Source organism: Typopeltis vanoorti, chromosome 1, assembly GCF_054136105.1.
Source record: "Typopeltis vanoorti isolate ZY-2024b chromosome 1, IOZ_Tvanoo_1.0, whole genome shotgun sequence".
Taxonomy (NCBI): domain Eukaryota; kingdom Metazoa; phylum Arthropoda; class Arachnida; order Uropygi; family Thelyphonidae; genus Typopeltis; species Typopeltis vanoorti.
In genome coordinates, this window is record NC_143549.1 from 11,444,437 (window position 1) to 11,469,849 (window position 25,413).

At 37.1% G+C, this 25,413-nt stretch overlaps 1 protein-coding gene across 4 annotated transcripts in view; it reads left to right on the forward strand.

The window, feature by feature from the left end:
• The window catches only part of LOC150109786 (uncharacterized), a 1,408,745-nt gene that overhangs the window by 694,397 nt on the left and 688,935 nt on the right, over nt 1–25,413 (forward strand). For all 4 annotated transcript variants that reach the window (XM_090396626.1, XM_090396635.1, XM_090396653.1 and 1 more), the window contains one exon: nt 11,051–11,201. In XM_090396626.1, coding sequence (XP_090252752.1) covers nt 11,051–11,201 — 151 coding nt within the window. The remainder of the gene's footprint in view (nt 1–11,050; nt 11,202–25,413) is intronic.

Here is a 25,413-nt window from a genome sequence, read left to right on the forward strand (position 1 = left end):
TCCCTCTGTACAGTTATTTACTGATCTTCCAAATGTATACAGTGACTCTTTATTATTATTATTGTACAAGAGAGTCCAAAGACTCATTGTGGGAAACCCAATCTATTCACACAATTTATTATACCTCTCCTTAAACCCATTAACAGACAAAGCACTCACAAATGATTCTGGCAACCAATTCCTCTCATTCACAACTCTCTAAGCAGAAAATCTAGTCCTCACACTCCTGCTAACCATACCTTTATTCAACATTCAGGGATGACCTGTTGTTCTGGCCCCTCAATTTCTATCTGAGATGAGGGGCCAGAACAACTTAAATGTAAATAACTTAAATGTTTCTATCATATTGCCTCTGTATCAACTCACAATCTTGGTTGCTCATGTCTGAATCTTCTCCACTGCTCCCTCATCCCCCAAGAAACCCAGGAGACTAGACAGCACAGTAATCCAGATGTTGATGTACCAAGGCCTTATAAAGAGGAATAACAATTTCCTTGTCTCTATTATTGTGTGTTCTTCAATAGCCAAGCAATCTCGTTAGTTACTTTAGCAGCCTTAACAATATGTCCTCTAAATTTCAACTCTCTGTCTACCACCACCCCTAAATCTCTGGCTTCATCTGCTTCCTGGAGTACAGTTCTATCAATGTGGTAAACAATTTGTAATCTATTTATACCAAAATGCATAACTTTACATTTACATTTCTTCACAGTAAACGATACCCATTATCTTTTGCTCATAGGGACAGCCTATTTAAATTGTCCTGAAAGCTTCTACATCACCTTGATTAATTTCTCTGAATACTTTCAGGTTATTTCCTTTATCATTTATATACAAATTAAACAGTAGTGTCCCAGCACTCAACCTTGTGGTACACCACTAGTCACCTATTTTTGCCTTGATTCTGCTCCTCCATATACCACGTTTTGATATCTGTCCAACAGTCAGCCTTTCCATTCCCATTTATTCTAATTTGCATAGCAGAATGGTTGGTCGATTCGTAGAGCCTTTGCTACTAATGGCTCACGCAAAAAGTTAAGTAAGTTTGAGCGTGGTTAGTAGTTGGATGCGATAAATCGTTCGATGCTGTTGTCACACTCTATCTCGATGAGTCTTTGGACTCCCTGGAGGCATCGCATACTACTACTAATAATAATTCCATGTGGTATTCTGTCATATGCCTCTGCAAAATCCAGCTGAATCATTATGTAGCCTTTTTTATTTTTATCCAACTCATCTGTTACTCTAATTATACAAAAGTTAGTAAATTACTAAGGCATAACCAACCCTTCACAAAGCCATTTTTCCCCTCATAGAGTATCATATTCTATCCATGCATTCTTAATTCTCTTTTTGATCAATTTTTCCAGTACTTTTACCACCATACATGAGATTTTGATTGGTCTGTAATTTGCTGCTGCAGTCAATAGAATTATTTTGCCCTCTTTCCCCTCCCTTGAAATTCTACCAGAACTGAGATTACTTAAATTAAAAACCTAGTCAGATGCGGTGCCAGTTCTTATGCAGATTTTACAAAACCCAAGTTGATATCCCGTCTAATTTCCACAGCTGAAATTAATTTGAGATTCTGTATTTTCCTTTCCTGAGAACCTCCATTTCATCCATCTCTGCTCCCACATCATTGTGTGTGTGTGTGTGTGTGTGTGTGCGTGCGTGCGCACGCATGCATGTCACAGATGTTGCAGCAGTAACTGCACTTGGATGATATACCCTTGCAAAATGATCACTCACTAACTCAATTGTTTTTTCTTCTTCTTCTGTCACCTCATCACCATCAGTGCTCATTAAGGTTAATCTTTCATAGTCCTTCATCCTTTTACTTGCCACATAATGAAAGAACTCTTTGGGATTTCCTTTGACCTGCTCAGCTAGATTATTCGTGTAATCTGATTTTAACTTCCTTACTATGCAGGTCAACTTTCTTGCCTGAGCCTTGTACTGTTCATGTCCTCATGTTTTGCAATCTCCAAAGTCAAGACCGCATGTGGTCACTCTCACCAATTGGAGGCAATATGGTCACCTTGGTTATGGATAGCTCTTCTATGACTAGGTCCAACTCTCACACTCCTAGTCCCCTCCATCACGTGCTGCCTCAAATACTTATCTCTCAGTAGGTCTATTAAATTCCATTTCCTTCCTGCCATGTGATCTTCATTCCTTCCAGTTTATATCTTCAAAGTTGAAGTCTCCCATAATGATAACTTGATCTGCATTTATTGTACTAATTTGCCAATGCTTGTCATGTCTTCTATATCATCCATGGAGCCCCCTGACCTATAGTAACAAATAATTGTATATTTTGTCTTATTGGCCTTCATCTCACACCAGATTGCTTTGAATGAACAGCCATCCTCCTGGGTATCTCCTATTCTTTTTGAATGCAATCTGCAATCTTCTGCTATCATTTGTAGTACTCTCACTTATCCTATCTTCCCTAAAAATATTAAAACCTTCACATTCTATGTATGTTACTGCATCTTCTGCTGTTAGCCAAGTCTCAACAGTACCTATAAGTTTTGGCTAGATTGCATTAACCAATGCCAAAACACCTCCATTTTGTTCCTGATGCTTCTGTCATTAGTTATATAGACTCTGAAGCATCCATTTAAGTCCCCAATCATCATTACTACCTGAATTGACTATCCTATTCAATATTTTTGCTTATGAGACTAGATTCTGCACCTGGTCATTCTCACACTCACTCACTCACTCACTTCATGGGTGTCTACAAAGTTGCCTGCCTTCACCCTAATTGCTTAAATTTTCCTGAATCTGTGCTTCAGTATTTTTGGTGAATAAAGCTCTCTCTCTCTCTCTCTAGATGCCTAACAGCAAACCATTTAGATACAATCCTTTTTTCCATCAAACACAGACTACAGATTCTACATCATTTCTTCTGCATAACCTACGTGTTGATTCATTTGTTACCATGCTACCAGGAGACTTACAATCCTCACTGTCTCACTCTTCAATTTTCATTCATTTAACAACTCATTTACATTCTCCCTCATAGAATACTTCTTGCCTCTCAGATCATTTGTGCATATCAACACAATTAGGTTCTTTCACTTAATGTTTTTGTATTTGGATTGCATGACTAATATAAATTTTTGCACCAAGCAAACACGATTTTGCTACACTTTTATTAAGTACTCTACTCCCCTGATCATTGAGTCTCTGTATGTAATTTTCTCTTTAAATTGTTTTTCTCATTTATTCATTTAGTCTAAATTATAACTTTGGAATTGCCTGCTTCTTTCTCTTTTGCCACTGCTGTAACTTTTCAATTGCATTCTTTATTCTGTGAAGGATAACATTCATGTACACATTTGCTTTATTTTTGTCCATTTTGTTCCACTATATTTTCACCACCAATTAATGTCGAACATCACATGTTCGACATTAATTCCGACAAATTCGATCCTACTGTTGATACTGTCCACTCTACTAAAATCTGCTCCATTCTCATCATCTAATTGGAACTCGCTTTTGAAACATTTAATACACATTGTCTATCCACTTTCAATTTCCTCTCACATATCCTTTACTTTTTGCAACAAATACATCTCTCACACACACTACACTTCACAAAATCCCACAAATTCAACATTGTTTTTGCTGCCATACTGACAATACTGTATTGAAACAAAAAAACAAATAAATAAAAAATGAAAAAAATACAAGATTTACTTACAAACTAAATAACTCAGTCAATCGCACACCTATTTACAACAAAAATAACAATAAGTTAACCTAATATTATCAACTAAAACATGAAAAATTACTTATCTTTCATTTTTTATTTCTTTATTATTATTTTATTTGTTATTTATATTTTAAGTTTGTTTATTTACTTATTTAGTTTAATAAGTTTATTTTTATATATTATTTAGTTTGTTATTGGTTAGTTTTTTATACTTTGCAAACAAATCTCTTACTCTCTCCTCATTTTTTTTTTAAATTATATCATCATAAATGCACATATGCATGGCTAGAATTTTAAGGATCATGTGTTATTCACTTCACTTATCAACATACAGAACATACATATAATATCATATAGGTTAATAATTAAAATTTGTTCACCCATAATTAAAGTATTTCTATTCATATCTGTTCTTTCTCTCCTTTATATTTCACAATCATGGCTTATTAATGATGGTTCACATATTTATACTGTTTATTAATTCTAATATATCCTAAAACAAACATTAGTCCTTCTCTACCAAACAGATTTGGGTACAATTAAAGAACCATCACGATATGTGGTGCATCTGTTGAAATGCAACTATGAAATTTGCGCAGGGCACAACAACTTACAGAACACATATATATTATCACAAAAGTAAATTATTAATAATTTGTTTGCCCATAACGAAAGTATTTCTATTCACATCTGTTCTTTCTCTCCTTTATATTACCCATCTTCTCATGACTTATTAATGATGGTTCACATATTTATACCTTTTAGTAATTCTAATATATCTTAAAACAAACACATTAGCCCCCCCCCCTCCTCCTCCTCTATGTAGGTTTGGATACAATAAAGGAACTGTCACAAGGAACTTTGCTGAAATGCAACCACAATTTCATGCAGGGCACAGTGTTTTCTCTCACTCTACCAGATAGTTAGGGTTACAGCAAGAGAATGTTGAACACCCCAACATGAATGTGTTTAAATCTATTCACTGTCTGGACACTCAAAACTAATTCCAGCAATTCATTCCACTCCCTCACCACTTTCCATTCAAAAAACTAGTCTGCACTAGTTTACTAACAACACTCATACATGTTTTCCACATGTTACCCTTATACTCACTTTATTTGTTATGTACTGAAAAATTTTCTGTGTAAGTCATTTTATAGAACCTCTTTAATAATTTATAAATATCAGTCATGTCTCTCTTTTCTGACTATCAACTAAACTTTGCAACTCCACAAGATGTGAGTGAATCATAGCCTTATCAAGAGGGATAATAACCTTTCTATTTTTAATTTGCTGTGTTTTCCAGCATACAAGTAATTCTTCCTATTTTTTCAACTTTTTTTTTTTTTTTACATATTGCAAAAAAAAATTTTTTTTTTTTTTTGCAATATGTAAGCATAACCTTACATATTGCAAAATTAAATTCATATTCAATATCCTTTCCCCACTATTCCAATTTAAATCATCATGCGGGATATCTTCATCACCTTTATGAACTGTTTCCTGCCTTAGTTTTACATCATTGGCTAACAACTAAATATGCCTCCCTGTAAATCTTTCCCTATATCATTAATATACAAATTAAAGAGTAATATCCCTAGGACAAAATCCTAAGGCACTTCAGTAGTCACCCTCATTCTCCTGGATTCCACACAGCAGACACACACACTACTTTCTGGTGTCTGTTATCCACTTCTTATCCATGCTGCCTGCTTCATATTCATTTCCATTTGCTCCAACCTTTGTTATTATTTTCCATGCAAAATTCTCTCAGATGCTTTGCAAAATCCAGCCATATCACAGTGAAGGCCATTTACTTTATTTAATTCTGTTGTCACTCGGTTATAAAATGTGAATAAATTACTAAGGTAGAGCCTACCTTGCTTTTGACTGTGCAAAGCATGTGAAATTGTGACAAGTAATGAAAAGAATGGGTTTTCCTCAACACACTATCAGGTTGATAGCAAATTTGTACTGGTAGCAAAGAAGCCACACTAAGAATAGGTAATGAATTGACTGATTGGCTTCAGGTTGGAAAAGGAGTTAGGCAGGGATGTTTACTTTCTCCTCACTTGTTTGGTATATGTGTGGAGAACATCATGCTTGAGGCATTGGATAAGCTCAAGACAGGAATTAGGATAGGTGGTAGATTGATCAGTATGCTGATGATGCCAGACTCTGTAATGACAAGGAAGAACTAGGACAAATTCATGATTAAGTTAACAAGATCAGTAATAACAGAGGACTACAACTCAGTTCTAGCAAGACAAAGATTATGGTGCTCAAAGGAAATGCAAACAGAGAAGCTCTTGAGAAACAAGTGCACCTTAATGGAGAAAGAATTGAGAAGTCAGCAAGTTTGAGTACCTGGGATCTATTATTAATGTGAAGAATTGCTGTTCAGAAGATTAGGAGTGGCTAAAACAACAGTCATAGACGTCTAAAATCTGGGAGGATGGATCCATCTCCATAGGATCAATATTGAGGATTTTGGATGCAGTTGTTTTTCCAACAGTGACTTATGGATGTGAGACTTGGAACCTAAAGAAGTCAGATAAGAAAAGAATAGCTGCTTTTGAGATGTGGTATTACAGAAGGCTGTTGAGTATATCATATACTGAAAGGCGTACAAATGAATGAGAGAAAAGATCAGTAGAACTTTAAGGCTCCTTAAGGATATTGACAGAAGAAAGTTAAAATAATTTGGACACACTGAAAAGATGGAAGGAGGACTTCTCAGATCAGTAATAGAGGTAAATTTTCCTGGATAAAGAGGAAGGGGTAGACCATCAATGAGATGGGTGGATGGATGGTGTGCGTGGAGTGATTGATCTTCCGAGAGTTGAAGTCTTCAGAAAAGCATAATATTATATGGCAAGGCCAATGCTGGTGTGGCACATCACTGAGCATTGGGTGACCATATGGCATCTATGGATGCCCAGTGAATATATGGATGGGCCTACCTGCAAAGCCATGCTGCCCACCATAGAGTATCGTATTCCTATTCGCCCACTGCTACATTTTAGCATTAACCAACTTACTCAATACTTTAACCACTACTCATGAGATATTAATTGGCCTGTAATTTTCTGCTTCTGTCTTGGAACTACCTTTATGTAATGGAGATAATCTGACCCTCTTTCCACTCCCTTGGAACCTTTTTAGAGCTCAGGTTTAGATGAAACAACTTCATCAGATGCAATGTCACTTGACTTGCACATTCACACAATACATGAGCTGACATTCTATTCAATCCCAATGTTGTATTCACCTTGCCAATGTTATCACTTAGCAACTCAACTGTTTTTTCTGGTTATGTCAATTTCTTACCTTCAGCACTGAGTAAGGTTATCCTTCCATTCTTTATCTTACTTGCTACACGTTGAAAAAAACTCTTTTGAATTAATTTTGCTTGTTTTTCTAATGTTCTGTAATAAGGTTTATCCTCCTGACTGTGGGTACATAGTCTGAAGCTGTTTCTCTCAAACAATCTCTAACCACTTATCATGCACTACTGACATTCTTTCCTTGTATCTTCCCAAACCATGCCAGTGCTCCAAGATGCCTCCTAAGCATGTCATAATTATCAGCTTTATAGTTCAATATAAACCCTTTCTTGACAAAGAATTTCACAGAAGCAATTCTTCAGAATAAAACTGTGTGGTCACTCTCTCTAACTGGAAGTAGATTGTCTACCTTGGTAATGGATATATCTTCTGATGCTATTACTAGATTCAGTACCCTTAAATCCTTAGTCCCCTCCATTTTATGCTGATTCAGATAATTATCCCTTAGCAACTGTATAACTTTCTCTTTCATCTTGCCATGCTTCATTTCCTTCCTCCAGTTTATGTGTCTGTAATTGTGAAGTCCCTAATAATAATTGCTCAGCCTTCACTCATTTCACTAATCTGCCATTTTATGCAATGTGCATCTTTCTGTGGACACCCCCCCTGGTCTGTAGCAGCAACCAAAAATATATTTTATCCCATTGGCATCTATTTCATACAAGACAGCCTCAAATGAACCAATTCCTCGAGACCTAAAATCCCTTTTAACTTCTAATTTTATTGGTTGAAGCTCTTCGGCTATCATCACCAACACCTCACTTCCTGTGACATTCCTTATATCCTTCCAGAAAAAAAATACCCTTTATATTCTATCCCTGCAACTATATCTGCTGTAAATCAAGTCTTACCTTAATGCCTACAATTTTTGGCTAAGTCAAGATGACCAATGTCAAAAACTGCTTACCCTTATTTCTTATACCACTGACATTAATATTCCAGAATACCCTTGGGCCTACAGTTACACTTTAGTAATGTCATTACCAGCCTATTTAGATTTGAAACCCGTAAAATAACATTCAGCATTGCATTGTATACTGAGTTCAGTGGAATGGAATTTGTTGCTGGATGGAAAGAATATCGACAGTGCATGGGAAACATTTAAACAATACTTAAATGATGCGATATCAGAATGTGTCCCAAGAGTTCGAAGAATAAATAGAGTAGGAGTCAAATGGATGCGTAATCTTATTAAGTAAGAAATTCGTAAGAAAAGGATGATGTGGAAGGAATACCATTTGTGTAAGGATGACATCCATTATGAATGTTATGGGCAGCAGGCTAGAATAGTCACAACTGTTGTATGGAAAGCAAAGTCTGATTATGAAAAGAAACTGGCTCTGCATGCTAAAGACAACCCACAAGAATTCTATTATATGCTGCAAGTAAAGGAAAGAATGAATATAAAAGAATAACTCTTCTAAATCCAGATGGCATGAGGGTTACAGATGCAGAAGAGGTTGTTCAGTTAATGAGTGGCCATTTTGTTAAAAGCTATCAACCAGGTGAACGCAACATTGAGCTCACTTTTACCTCTTCATTAGATGAAGAAACGCAGGTGTGTGAGGCCGAGGTGTCAGGGCTGTTGTACAAACTAGATAAGAATTCAGCAATAGGGACTGATGGAATATCAGCACATGTGCTAAAAGAGTGTTCAGCTGAACTGGCCATTCCTTTGACTAGGATGTTTAATGAGTCCCAGAACAGGGAAGATTCTGCAGGAATGGAAGGAATGTATGGTAATCCCATTACACAAGGGTGGTGCAAAGACCAATGTATCCACTTATCGACCAATCAGGAGTGGTGGTGAAGATTCTGGAAAAATTGGTTAGGGCTCGCATTCAGAAATGGGTTGACAGTGACTCTGTACTTTGCAATGAACAACATGGGTTTACTAAGGGAAGGTCATGTTTTAGCAACTTGCTCACATTCTATAACAATGTTACCATTGAATTAGACAATGGGAATGGATACACCATGTGATACTTTTGGATTTTGCTAAGGCTTTTGACAGAATATAGCATGGCAGACTGCTGCATAAATTGGAGAAAATGGGTTTGGGTTATACAATATTAGCATGGATAAGAGGATGGCTGACTGACAGATATCAAAAAGTGGTATACAGGGGGATCTGAGTCTGCAAGGTTTAAGGTAGCAAGTGGTGTACCACAAGGATCGGTGCTTGGTGCACTTTTATTCAATCTGTACATTAATGATATTGGGAAGGATTTGACAAGCGACATACAGTTATTGGCTGATGATGCAAAGATAAGTAGGGTAATCAGGAATGCTGCTGATATGCAATCTTTGCAGAATGATTTGAATAGGATGGAATTGTGGGCATGGGAAAATGGGTGTCAGTTCAATGTCAGTAAATGTAAAGTCATTCACTTCGGCATGATATGATTAGATATTCAATGTTGTATTATATTGGTAGGAAGGGCTAGAAGAAACTGATGAGGCTAGGGATCTTGGAGTGTTAATAGATAGGAAGTTGAAGTTCAATGGCCATGTGGCAATGATTGCAAATACAACTCAAAAGATTATTGCAATGCTGAAACGAATGTTCACATGTAAAGATAAGGATGTTATTTTGCCTCTTTACTAACCCTTGATAAGACCTCACTTGGACTATTGTGTGCAAATCTGGTCTCCTGGTTTTCATTGTGATTCTGATGTATTGGAGAGAGTACAAAGGAGAGTATTAAAAATGATATCTGGATTGTGGAATACTGATTATGAAGACAGATTGAGAATTTGTAGGCTGCAGACTAGCAAACAGGAGAAAGAGGGGTGATATGATTGAGACTTACAAACTCCTGAAAGGGTCATACAGAATTTCAATTTATGGAGGGTGGGGAAAGGATCAGCTATCATGCTTATTCTTGAATTCATTCAGTGTGAATGAATTGAAGAATAACTATGATAGCTGGTGTGTATAGTATGTGGCCTCCCTCGATGAGTCTCTGACTCCCTGGAGGTCTCTCTTAATAATAATAATAATAATAATAATTTCTGTACACATGTTCATTTGTCTCATTGGTGGCCAAATGCATATTTGATATCCCCCCCCCCTTCAATACATCTAATTTCTCTGATTTTTCAACTTCTCACCAAACAGCACTCTTTCTAAACAACTAACTCTAAAACTATTCTATCAGCATATACAATTATTTTTTATCCATCAAATTCACTCCATCCATCTATAATGTGCACCCCAGTCCTCCCGTGCAATCTTATCATTGATTTACTAGCAGTCATGATCCTTTCGTCCTGTGGAAGCTAAATCACAGTCTACTTTTTTTACTCTTTTTTTTTTCTCTTCTGTCAGTAATTCTTTCATATCTTCTCTCACTGCATATTTATTATTATTATTATTATTATTATTATTACCCATCTGGGAGGTCCTTTCATCACACATAGCTCATCATTTGTTACCTTATATTTGTTACCTTTAATATCATACATGTCAGTCAGAATAATCATTCTTTCACTTCTCTCTCTCTCTCTCTCTTTTCCTCTCCAAACTAACAACTTCACTGACATCGTTGACCTTTACACCTGGAAAACATGCTGTCATTACTTTCTCATAAAGTATACTTCTCATCATAGAATGTTCATATAATACTTTCTCCTTGCTCCCACTTTCATACGTTTCCCATTCACTATTTTTGCAAACCACATGACAATTATTTCTCCAGTCATTCTCTATTATGGACACCATGTAAGTGCACTTTTTCATTTTACACTCACATTGTCATCCTTATTTTGGTCACTCACATATTTCATGCTCTCATTCATATTTCATGCAATATTATTCAGCCCTTCCACATTCTCTACAACACGTTTGCTACCTTTCTTTGCATTGTTGATATTAGTCACTTCATCCAATATTATTATTGTTGTTGTTTTTATTTTTGTTATTATCTTTTAAAAAATACAACTCCTAAGTGAATATATCCTCTATAATTTACAGAATATGACAGCTAATCATGATCGTAATTCTCATGAGATTATGCTTTTTCAAGAAGATGTAAATGCTCGATATGTGCGTGTTGAGCCAGTACAGTGGCATGTTAAACCTGCTCTTCGAATGGAACTTTTAGGCTGTTATCATCCTTATGAAGGTATGTTATTCAGTACTAATATACACTCATTGGCCAGTTAGAGGCATTAGTATGCTAAATAAAATTAAATAAAATTGATAGTTAGGCTGACTATCACATAGCTGACAACTACCAAATACTATGTATTTATGGTAGTTGCATGTTATGTGCCTGCTGCGGTACATGCCTCTTAAAGACAAGTACTGTAAATACATGGTAGATGCCTTCAAGAAGCAGTTGCATTCAAGCATGTGTGAATAAAGAGTTGCTGACTGGTGATGAACTGACTTTGAACAGAAGACGAGTGAGTGTTATACTAGGTTAAGAGCCTGTCTTGGGTGGCACTGTAAAAAAAAAAAGAAAACATCAAGTTAATATCAGACATGATTGAGAATGCAAGAAACAGACAAAGGATTGATAGGATTTTAAAATACATTGACCAATCAAATTTGCACATATTTGTATGCATCTGCACATGCAGACAAGTGTGTCTCAGTGCACCATACATATGATAACCCCCCCACAGTGCTAATCTCCTACCCCATTCGCTATTGTTGGCTAAGAAGAGGCAAAATTGGAGAAAATATGCACGAAGTGATGAATCCCAGTTTCCATTTGTTTCATGTGGATCCGGTGTTACAACAATAATGTGTTATAACAACTTTAGGTAATGGAAATGGTATAATATGGTGATAATCTGAGGTGTTGAGGGCATTTCCTGTCATTTCACAGGCCCTCTTAATATTACAAATACAGCAAGAATTGAATCATTTCTCCTGCCTGAATCATATGTTCCATTTTATCTAGCAGCGGATTAGCACTTCTGAGCAAGGTGATGCATAACATATGGTTTTGACTTGGAAAATAAATAGACATGCAGGAGTATCAAAGAGACAGGAACGTATGTGGAATTATAAGGCAGGTGATTATAATAGTTTAAGACGTCAACTTGGGGAAGTTTCATGGAGGGAGGAATTGGAAGGCCAGGATATCATTAATGCATGGGAAATTGTGAAAGAATATTTGTTAGCAGCAATAGTAAGTTGTATACCACGAGTGAAGAAGAAGACACAATTCACAATTTGGAGTAAAATGAATGACAAACAATATTAAACAGGAATCGCATGCGAAAAAGAGGCTATGGAAGAGATATAAGGAGACAGGTGAATAGCAGATGCATGAAGAATATAAGACACAGGTCAGAAAAGTGATTAGTATGGTAAGGAAGGCGAAACTGGAATATGAGAGGCCCTAAGATCAAAAGAAAATCCTAGGGATTTTCTACTTATGTGACCAGTAGGAGGAGAAATGACAGTGGAAGAATGATATTGTGGGATAAAAATGGGAATAGAGTGACTGATACAGAGGACATAGTGGAATTGTTCAATGAACACTTTATTGGTGTATTTCATCCTGAAGGAGTCAGTTTTAATACCAGAGGGATAGGGCAGGTTCAAGGTTTAGAGGTACAGGAGGAGAGTGTGTTTCAAATACTGAGTACTCTGGATGTCAGTAAAGCTGTGGGACTGGATGGTATTTCAGGGAACTGACAGTGCCTTTGACCTGGCTTTTCAATGAAAGTCTGGCTGCGGGAAAGGTGCCCATGGAATGGAAGGAAGCTAAGATTGTGCCATTGCATAAGGGTGTGAGCAGACTGCCCTATATTTAGACACTGGAAGTGTCTAAATATAGGGCAGTTTGTGTGTCATCAGTAGTTGTTAAGATCTTGGAGAAAGTAGTGACGGACCATATACAACATTGGGCAGATGAGGGTAATGTTATCTGTGAGAGTCAACATGGATTTGTGAAGGGGTGTTTTGTTTTAGCAATCTGCTAGCCTTTTATGATAAAGTTACAAGAGCATTAGATGAGGGAAAGGCATGTACTGCCATTTTCTTAGACTTAGCAAAGGCATTTGACAGGGTGCCACATGATAAGCAGATATTTAAGTTGCAGCACATGGGTCTGGATGTCAGATTGGTCAACTGGATTGAGAATTGGCTGTCCGATAGGTATCAGAGAGTTGTGTATGGCGGGGCAGTTTCAAGGAGGCAGAGGGATACAAGTGAGGTCTCATAGGGCTCAGTACTGGGATCTATATTGTTTAACCTTTATATCAGTGACATTGTCAGTGGATTGCAAGGGGATATTCAGTTGTTTGCAGATGATACAAAGCTGGGAAAGATTATTAGTAATAGTGCAAATGTGGTAGCCCTGCAAGAGATTTGAATAAGCTAGATTGATGGGCAAATGAATTGGGGTATCAGTTTTATACAGCAAAATGTAATGTCTTGAGGTTTGGGAAACATCAATGGGACGCTGCATACTCTATTGGAGGAGTTATACTGGAGGAAGTAGGGGAGACAAGAGATTTGGGGTTGATGATTGATAGAAACCTGAAATTTAGGGGACATATTGCAAAGGTGGTGAAGGTAACACAGAGGATTACTGCAATAATACAATGGAATGATAACAAGACTCTGATCACACCACACTTAGACTACTATTCTCAGATTTGGTCCGCAGGATTTGAAGGGGATAAATTAACTGTGGAAAGGGTACAAAGGTGGATAACAAAGATGGTTTCAGGACTGTACAATGTTTGTTATGAGAAACGGCTGAGAGAATGTGGACTGCAGAGTTTGGTGGATAGAAGAAGGAGAGGTGCTATGATTGGGACTTTTAAACTGTTGAAAGGTGGTTACAGGGTTGACACTGTGGAGTTCTTTCACTTGGTTGAACAGCAGGAAGAAGTGATGACAAGAGGCCATCCCTGCAAGTCACGAAAGGAAACCGTGAGCAAGAGGGTGAGGAGTGGTTTCTTTGCATGGAGGGTGGTTGAAACATGGAATGCATTGCCTGATGGGGTGGTGAGAGCAAGAATGGTTAATGAGTTTAAGGAGTGTTATGATAGACTTTGTGTTTCTTGGGGGGGGGGGGACCTCCCTTCAATGAATCTTGATAGACTTTGTGTTTCTTAGGAAGGACCTCCCACAATGAGTCTTTTGACTCCATGGAGGCTTGAATAATAATAATAATATCATTCAAGGATAGTAACAGGAACATAGTGGCTTTGTCTGAAATGATTTTCTTCCATCCTCTTCTCAGTCACTGGATCATATTGTTATCGGGTATGTTAGGAACGTATTTGAAGGAGTTTATGACAAAGGTCCACCTTGGATAGATTTTCTCTGAAATGGAGTCAGCATCCTGGTGTATTTGTGACTCCTGAAGGCTCAAATGAGTTCAGCAAAAATAAATGTTATTTTTAATTTTTAAATATTTATAAAAATATTATTAAATGATTTTTACAATCTAAGTTTGAAATTTGAACTGTAATTATTTTAAAATTAGAAATTCAAGTATTATTTTTATAATGATTGAAACCAAGAGGGTTTCAATCATTATACTTCTAATACTTATTATTAGAAAGTCTAGATGATACAAAATGTTGAAGTCCAGTTTTCATCATCATTATCAACAGAGACTTCCTGAGAGATAAGAGCTCATCAGTGGAGATGGTGGGGGGGGGGGCATACATCACCCATATTAGCTGTCATACCGTCTTCTCTTAAATGCATTCACACTAGATGTGATCCTTAATCTCTATTCCACCTCACCAGTCAAGTTATTCTGCAGTATATTACTTCCATGTATCATGTAGTAGACTGCTCCATTCACTTACTGTTATGTGAGAAAAATCTAGCTCTCACCACTTTCTTAACTGCACCCACAAGCATATGTTCCATTTATATCCATTATCTTCTTCTCCCCCTCCCACCTTTCATCGTCATCAATAGCTTTCTTCTGTCCACTGCTGGGTGAATGCCTCTCTATGCTTCTTCCATGGGCAGTCTTGTGCATCATCATCAGCATTGGGTGCCCTGTGTGGGCCCTGGCCTTCCTCAGAAACTTCTGCAGCCTTCTTTATTCAATGCCGAACTCCTCCAATTTTTGACTCCTAAAACCTTAATATCTTGCATCACTCCATCTTCCCATTTTAATTTAGGTCTTCCAATTTTTCTTTTTTTGGGGTGCTTAAGGGTCAAAGCTGTATAACTAAGAGGAGCCCTCCACCTTCTCGTGATGCAATATGTTGGATATCTACCTGAATACTGAACGAATGGGGATAGGCTGATAATTTGGGATTTAGTCGAACAAATTACATTCTTAGTTAAGATAAAAAGCCAAATGGCTAGTTTTCTGGCACCTTAATATAGAAAATATTAAGGTGCCAGAAAATATCTTCCAGGTCTACCTACTCACTGATGAGACCTCAAAAAAGGTTGAAACCGGTCTGGGTAGTGACCTCTCCTCATAATGTAATGACAGTATTACATCTCCTAGGAGCTGTGTTTTACATTATGAGAAAATATCAAGAATAGTGAGGGATCTTGCTCCACCTTTACTTCGAATTGCCTTTGCCGATAGTTTTTTGGCATGAAACTTATACAGGGGGTTCGGGATAAATTTGACAGTTTCGTAAGGAAAAAGAAAATCTTCTTTGTATCTATTAAATTTAATGAATTGACAAAAAAACATTACAGGCAGAGTTAATTACAATACTATCAACAAGATTTACTCAAAATAACCACCATTAGCATCGATCACAGCTTCAATTCTGCTTCGGAACCTCGAACAAGCTGATGCTACAGTCTCCCTGGGAAGGGCCGCAAAAACTGTTTTAATTTTATCCATTAACTGGGCTTTGGTATTACTGGAAGTGCGATTGGTGTCTTTTTCAACTGCGCCCCATACAAAATAATCCATGGGGTTCAGGTCTGGGGAGTTTGGAGGCCAAACATTTGGACTGGTGAAGTCGTAGAAATTTTCAGACAACCATTTTTGACTTTTCCCAGAGGTGTGGCAAGGGGCCGAATCCTGCTGCCATACATACGGCCTACCATTGGCTACCCTTGTTATCCAGGGCTTGACTACAGTTAGCAACTCCACGAACAAAGCCCGAATTCCAATGCCAGGGTTCTTCAACACCTGTTCCTGCAGATTTGCGAGGAATTCTGCTGTACGAACGCAATCAGATCGTCTGCTAGGGATCTTTCTTCTTGCTACATCCTCGTAGTCACCATTGCAAGTCTCTAGTTCATGCCTGATTGTTTTTACTGTATTCAGGGAGCATTGGGCAGCAGTCGTAATATCCTTATTTTGATGGCGGGCACGAATCATCATGATACAAGTTATTCTCTTCCATGATTCACGTGGGTTCCAGCTATCCATCCTTTCTGACATCTTGTATATGAATGAAGAAGGGTCCAAACTTTTAAATGAAGAGAAGTGTGTGTTAATACATGTAACTTACGGAAAAATATAATTAATTATAAATATGTCAAATTTATCCCGAACACCCTGTAGATCGTAGTTATTGATCTTTAGTTTCGCTTACTGGCTATAAAACAACACAGGATGTTTATCCCCCTATTTTCTAAATTATATTCTTATTGGCTTAAACCAAAATATAGAGTGATGGTACAACATGACAGAATTTCATGCCGGCTGGGGCATCACGGTTAAATAAGGCCTCCCGTTGTTTTCGCCAGGGAACCAGGCTAAACAGCAAAAAGTCAGCTACTGGAACAAATCCTAAAACACATTCCAAATCAATTTCACCAGAGTTCAAGATTAGTATTATCAACATAAGAAGCCTGAATGGCAAAGAAATGGAGCTAGCTGAGGAATTAGATAAGTACCAGATCGACATAATAGGGATGACTGAAACAAAAAAAGACAAAATCTGGCAAGATCTTTCTGAGCAATAAATACAAAATGTTATATTCAGGCAATAACAATCAAGGAAAAACACTAAATACGAGGCTAATCTTCTTGAATGGCAGGCAGTCTCAAGTAGAGTGATGTGGGCAAATATGAGAATTGGGAACTGGACAATGAGAATTATTTGTGCCCATGGTCCCACAGAAGGTTCTACTAAGGTAAAAGTGGAGGAATTTTTTGAGGCCTTAGAGAAAGCAACTGACACAATGAAAAAGAAAAAGTTGGTCCCTGTTGGTGACCTAAATAGCGGAGTAGGAAATGATTGTCAGACATACAAAAATATTTTAGGAAATTTTGGAGAAAAGAGCAAAGCTAATAATAATGGCAAATGCTGGTTGGATTTTTGCTCAGGACATGAACTGGTTATTAGTAACACAATGTTCCAACATAAAAATGTGCACAAATTCACATGGAGAGAAGAGGCAAGGAATAAGAAAAGTCTCATTGATAGTGATATTTTCTCCATGGTGTAGGACACCAGAACGTACAGAGGATTTTAAATTGGGAGTCTTGAGCAGGATAAAATTGAATTTCATATTGAAAGGAAGAACATGTAAGAAAGTTTTAAACCAAATAAAAGTTGAGCAGCTCTCATATGTAAACTGTAGATTAAAATACACAAACATTATTAAAATAATCTCCAATATTTGGTCCCTATTCTCAAACAGTTTGAGAATAGGGACCAAATATTGGAGATTCAGTGGCACGCCCTGAAGAAAACACTAATTGATTCAGCCAGAGAAGCATGTAGTGAGGTTGTCTGTAAGGATAGAACAATCAAAACTCCATGGTGGATACAGGAAGTTAAAGTGGCAGTGAAAGAAAAGAAGAAAGCATATCAAAAGTTCCTGTCAAATACGAGTGTTGTCTGAAAAGTTCTCGGCCTTGACCATAGATGGCAACACTATCATGATGATTTTTTTTTCTAAGTTGGTAAATCTGTCTTAAGCATCCATGTGAAATTGCAAGTTATTCAATCAAGTAGTTTGTTTATACAGCTGTCTGAAACAAAAGTGTTGTCTGTATCTCTTGAAATGGATAAAATTGAGTATCGTGCAATTGTAAAATTCTTTCTAAAAGAAGATTTATAACCAAAAGAAATTCATTTGAAGTTCATAAACGTTTATGGGCACTCTTCTCCTTGGTTTTTGACAATTAAGAAATGGGCTGCATAGTTTAAACTTGGTTGTACCATCCTTGATGATGATCCACATGAAGGACTTCCAAAAAAGTGTAACAACACCAGAAATCATTGATCAAGTGCTTGGTGTGCTATTTTGGATGACTGGTGGGTCAAAATGCATGAAATTGCTGAAACTGTAGGTATTTCAAACGAACATGTAGGATATATTTTGCATGAAGAATTGCAAATGAAAAAGCTTTGCACAAGATGGGTGCTGCGCTTACTCACAGCAGATCAAAAACACACTTGCATGATAATCTCTAAACAGTGCCTGGAGCATTTTAACAAGAATAAAACTGATTTTGTGCATTGATTTATTACTAGAGATGAGACTTGGATTCACTATTACACACCAGAATCCAAACACCAGTCAAAAAACAGTGGACAGAAGCCGGTTGTTCAGCTCCAAAGATGACAGACTCATGGCATTGGTGTTTTGGGATGCTAAAGGCATTTTGTTTATTAATTATCTTGAAAAGGTTAAAACAATAACTGGGGAATATTATTCCGATCTTTTAAAAAGACTAGATGAAAAAAAATCATCTTTCATCAGGACAATGTACCTGCCCTCAAAGGTGTTTTGGCAATGGGAAAATTAAGGGATCTGCACTGTGAATTGTTGGAACATCCACCCTATTCTCCATATTTGGCTCCCTCTGACTTCTATCTCTTCCCAAATCTAAAACTCTTCCACGCTGGTCGGCGATTTTGTTTGAATCAAGAGGTGATTGCAGCTGTAGAGTTGTATTTTGCAGATCTTACTGAGAACTAGTACAGGGATAATGGCACTGGAACATCGCCTGAATAAATGTATTAGTCTTAAGGGAGATTTATGTTGAAAAATAAAAATAATTTTGAAATTATAAATTTGTTTTTTCATTGTTAGGCCGAGAACTTTTCAGACCACGCTCGTAAGTCAGCTTGTGCTCTTAGGGAATACATAGAGAGAAAAATGTAAGAAAGCTAAACATTGTGTAAAACTAGCTAAACAAAAGTCATAGGAAGACTTTGGTAAGAACATAGAAAATAAATATCAAGAAGGTGGCAAGATGTTCTGGAGGTTGTTTTTGAAACAGCTCAGAAATGGAGGAAAGAGAGTGCTGTAAAAGGAATAAGAGATGATAAATTATTATTATTAACATTTAAGCTCCATGGAGTCAGAGACTCATTGTGAGAGGTCACACTATTGCACACAGTGCTCATCCAGTTGTGCCTTAAACTGATTCAATGTATCTTCACCCAAAACATACTCAGGCAATGCATTCCAATCACCAACCACTCTCCATGCGAAGAACCTGCTCCTCACTCCTCTGTTCACACCCTCCCTATACAGTTTCCAGTGATGGTCTCTTGTTCTACTCCCTTGTCCCATTCTGTGAAGAATTTCTTCCATGTCAACCCAATAACAACCCCTGACTATTTTGTATGTCTCAATCATATCGTCCCTCTTCCTCCTATTCACGAGACTCTGCACTTACGTTCTCTCAATCTGTCCTCATACTCCACATTCCAAAGACCACTGACTACCTTTGTGAGTCTTCTCTGGAGCCTTTCCAGCATATCCTCATTACCATGAAAACCTGACCACCAAATCTGAACACAATAACCCATATGAGGCATGATCAAGGCCTTATACAATGGATGACCTCTCTATTTCTGCATGTCAGGGTCCTCTGCATCATTGCCATTATCTGATGTGATGTTTTCATGTCTTCACAACATGTGCAATGTGGCCCCTATATTTCATGTCCTTGTCCACCATCACTCCTAGGTCTCTCATCTCCTCTACTTCCGTTAAAGTTTCCCCACCAAGTGTGTACTTTGCAACCCATCGTTGCTTACCAAATGTCAAAACCTTACACTTTGGAAAGGTGACATGAAAACTGGAGAAATAGATATTCTTGAAGTATGGAGTAATTACTTCAAAAAATTACTAAATGAAACAAGCAATGATGACAGCACAGTGATAAAAAAACACTGAACAGGCATGCAGTCAGGAATACATATCCATACTTGAAGTAGAAAAAAAAAACCATCAAAAGCCTGAAATGTGGAAAGGCAGCAGCAATAGATGATATTCAACCAGAAATGCTCCTGTCTCTTCTTCTTCAGTATTCTGCAATTGAGCAGGTTCTTCTTTTAGTAGCAGAAACTTTCCTTTCACTCTCTTCTGTTCTGAGCCTTCTCTTTCAAGGTTGTGTACCTGTCTCCATTCAGCATGTCATCTAGCATTGTTTTCCTTACTCTTCCTCTGAGTCTTTTTCCATCTGTTTTTCCTTGACATCTCTGATGATTCCATTCCCTCTCATAGAAATATCTAAAGAAATAGCAGCTATTTTTTAGATTTCGAGACAAGTTTTTTTTTTTCAGGGTTGGGTCGTCGGCCCAATGCCTAACCTCCAACCTTGAAGACCAGGCCTCCTTATTTATGACCCCCCCCCCCCGAGAATAGAGCGACCCAGGTATGCCCCAGGCACTTTGTACAACATGCATGGGCTACAGTGAGGTTATTCTCCAGACACCTTACAGGGAAATCTTGTGCATCAATCCACTATAAATGTCTACAACATCTTGTTACATCATCATCCTATCTTACAACTGGTCTACTTGGTTTCCAATAACCAGTTCTTAGTGTCCATTCTCTTTGTCTTTCTGTTATCAGACATTCTCATCACATCCTTTAAATTACAGATGCTAAGATATGGCATTATTGGTTTTTAATCCTCTATCCAAGTGTAAGCAAACAATGTTTGAAAGTTTTTTTTTTCACCCTCACTTAGTTATACTATAAATTACAGATGCCAAGAAATTATATTCTTGGTTTAATCCTTTATCCAAGTGTAAGCAAATAAGAATTTGTGCATGAAGTAACATCATGACTGAGATATTTGTATATAGAGGCTAATGACTTCACATTAATTGCTTTAGTATCCCATAATGCAATGCACATATCTTACAAACATGTACAGTGCTATGCATTATGAAAAGGGTTACTACTCAGGCCACTTTTGACCTTTATTATAATTATTATTATTATTATTATTATTCGTGACACCTCCAAGGAGTACGAAAGCTCATCGCGGGAGGACACCCACTGTACAACTCCCTGTCTCCACTACTATACCGAACTTCTACTACCAAGCATCTACACCAACACCATCTACCACCCATAACCACCACCACAGCTAGTATTTTTTGTCTGTAAATTGCATGTGTTCTGAAGGGCCGATTTGTCTGTATGAGGGATGAAAAACCCGAATTTCTGGGAGAAAAAACTCTGCTACCTCCATATAAGATTGGCTAACTCACCTTCAATTGAAAAAGTCCATATAAAGATTCCTCCCGTGACAACGGAATTGAACTTAGGCCTTTTCTAATTAAAGGGCGCAACATACTGTCATTCTTCCAATTGTGCTACGGAGGTGCTAATTGAACATATTAAAGTCTCATCAGTGGGAGCCAGACCCAGAAGTTATACTAAGGTTAAAGTGATGCAGAAGACATATTTCCGTATAAAATTAGTCAGAAGGTGTCATACCTTATTTCTGAAATAATCTGGATTAGATAAAGATGCATGAAAAAATTTTCACTTGGTTATACTATAAATTAAAGGTGTCAAGAAATTATTACCAGTCTGGATCCTTCCCATAATACATGTCTATTAGAATATGTGTGTTACATTATGGGATACTAAGGCAATTAATATGAAGTCATAAAGCAAGTAACTTTATATACAAGTAGTCCATTTGTGATGTTACTTCATGTGCAAATCTTTATTTGCTTACACTTAGATTATTATTTTTATTATTATTTTTACCTACCTCCATGGAGTCAGACTCATTGTGGGAGGGTACACACTATTGCACACAGTGCTCATCCACTATGCATTAAACTGATTCATTGTGTCGACATTCACAACACACTCAGGCAATACATTCCACTCACCAACCACTCTCCATGCAAAGAGGCCTTATACCTCACTCCTCTGCTTGCACCTTCTTTATACAGTTTCCAGCAATGGCCTCTCTCTCTCATTCTATAAAAAACTCTTCCATGTCAACCTAATAACAACCCCTGACTAGCTTATATGTCTCAATCAAAACCCACTCTTCCTCCTCCTGTTCATAAAGCTTTGCAAACTTACATTCTCTAAATCTCTCTTCATGCTCAACATTCCAAAGACCACTAACCACCTTTGTGAATCTTCTCTGGACCTTTTCCAACATATCATCATCATCAAAACCCAGCGACCAAATCTGTGCACTGTAATCCATATGAAGCCTGATCAAGCTAGTCAGGGGGCTGTTATCAAGTTGTGAAGACATCACATTGGATAATGGAGATGATGTGGAGGACCTTGACATGTGAAAAAAGAGAGGTTAGGATATCATTGTCCTCCACATCATTGGCATTATCTGATGTGACATCTTTACAACTTGTTCAATGAGCCACTAAATTTCAGGTCCTTAACCACCATCATTCTTAGATCTCTGATCTCCTCTATTTTCTTTAAAATTTCCCCACCAAGCATATGCTTTGAATCCCATTGTTGCTTACCATATAACCTTACAGTTTACAATGTTCAACTGATAGTTCCATTTACCTGCCCATTCATGCGATCTATTCAAAGTCCTCTTGAAAGGCCATAAGATCTGCTTGATTATTTATTGCCCTCCCTAGTTTTGCATTATCTGCAAGCAGCTGCATATCACTAGTCTACCAAAAGCTTTTGCAATATCCAAGTAGACTGCTGTATATGCATCTCCCCAGTCCAAGGTATTTGTCACCTTCTTATAGTACATAAGTAAATTAGTGAAACATGATCTCCCTTTAACAAATCAAGGCTGATAAACACAGAGGATGATAACTGCTGTTATCAACCCATTTCTGTTTCCTACTTGTCAGCAATCTCTCCAGTACCTTCACAACTCCAGATATACAGATTGACCTATAATTTAAATCCACAGCATTATCACCACCTTTATGCATTGTAACAATTTTATCCTCCTTCCACTACCTTGCAACTTGTGCTGTTATAACAATGCTTATTAACCAATGTTTAATAAGCATTGGCATCCTTATTAAACAAGCATGCCAATGCTACTGCCAGTTCCCTGGAATTAGGAGTAGCATTGGAACATTTCCTTAAGATGTTTAGTGATATATCATCAAATGCTATTGCCTTATTGACATCAAGGTTATTTCCTCAAATACCTTCTGCTATGTAGAAAGTCATTCAGTATGGAATATGTTCACTCTGAACTGCAATGCAACTCTCACTACATGAGACATTGTTTTCTGGGGAATTTTGATCATCTGTAATTCTCAAGGGCTCACTTTAATGAGTATGGGTGTGGCAAACCCAAGGTACCTGATGCTGGACCATGCCTTACTTCATGTAATATACATCTGTTATATTGTCTGTAGACATTTTCCCTCCCCTTTTTTCTTTCTTTTTTTTTTTCTTCTTGTTCCTTTTCCCCAATGCCATTAGAGTATTTGAGGGCTAGGGTTGAATCTTTCCTATTTTGCTATTTCATTTCATCTTATGCAGTGGGAGTCTGCCTAACCTAGTAGGAAGAAGTAGCAACCTACCTGGCCAATGTGGGATGAAATGGGGAACAAAACTTCTCAGATATGTGGAAAGGGCCTCTGCAACTCTACCGCTTTTGTCTTCCAGTGACTTCACTCCAAAATGCTAATAAGGTTGTGCTGTATAATATATCTCATGCTGCATCAGTTGTCATGCAGAATAATCAGAGCCAGGTTTAGGCAGAGGGTTCTGTTCAAGAAGTATATTACAGTCTCCAACAAAAGTCAGTGATATTGTGAATAAGGAATTCAAGGTAAAGGATAAATCTTAGAGGGGAATTTTACATGGACACATGGTATGTTCAGGGATCTGTAGATGGATACTATTGAGATTATCTGTAAAGACTTGAAGAATCCTTCTTGGTTATTAAAAGGATTCTTCAAGAAGTATCACAGCTACCTTCTTGGTTATAACCCCTTAATGATAGGATAGTTTCTATTAGACTTAAGTCTCCTTCTTGATTATAACCTTCTTGGTTATAACCCTTTTTTGTCCAATTGGTCAAACAATGAGTATTGAAGATCCTAAAACTGAGACACCAGAGGAAGGTGAACTATTTACTATTGATGATCCTGCAACATGGCCCAAAATTTTGAACTACGCAACATTAACGCAAATTGTACAACGTGGTCCACCGTCTCCTCTGACTGAAAATGATTTTCTAAAAGATGACAACAAGAGGTGCCTTTCCACAGCTCACTATGTTAGGACAATTGCAAACGGAGAGAAGCAAAACAGAAGATGGCTTGTATATTCAAACTCTTCCAACTCCACTTTTTGTTTTTGTTGCAAATTATTTTCTTCTGATGATAATTTTTTATCTAAAAATGGTTTTTCGACTGGCAATATGTAAGTGAAAGATTAAAGTCGCACGAACGAAATCCAGTGCACATGAAATGCATGTATTCATGGACACAAATGGAATGTAATTAAAAAAATCACAACACAATTGATCAGACAAATCAAAATGTCATAAAAGTTGAATCAGAACAGTTAAGAAATGTTTTAAGACGAATAGTGGCAGCAATTCTTTATTTATCCAAACATAATTTAGCTTTTAGAGGTAATTTTGATACTTTGTACACAGCCCATAATGGTAATATTTTTTGGATTCATAGAATTAATTGCAGAATTTGATCCACTTTTAAAAGATCATTTAATGCAATGTTCAGGAAAAAAAAAATTATAGGTAAGAAACAAAATTCGTATCTATCACCCATTGTGCAAAATGAATTAATTGTTGATGTGGGAACCAAAATTCAACAAAACATTGTAAATATGATACGACAGGCAAAGTACCATTCAATAATTCTTGATTGTACTCCTGATGTTAGTCATCTGGAGCAGATTTCAGTAATTTTTAGATTTTTGCAGATATTGAAATCCGTGAACACTACTGGTAAAGGTATATATGAAAATATAAAATCACTTTTGAATAAATTAAATCTTAAATTTAATTTAAGATTTAATTTATTCAGATTGTCAGATTGTAGAGGGCAATGGTATGATAACGAAGCGAATATGAGAGGAGTATATAAGGGAGTTCGTGCTTACATTTTAAATGAAATTGAAAAGCATTTTATGCTCCTTGTGCTTGTCATAATTTAAATTTAATTTTAGGGGAGGTCGCAAAATCATCAATTATAGCAATAAATTTTTTTAATTTTATA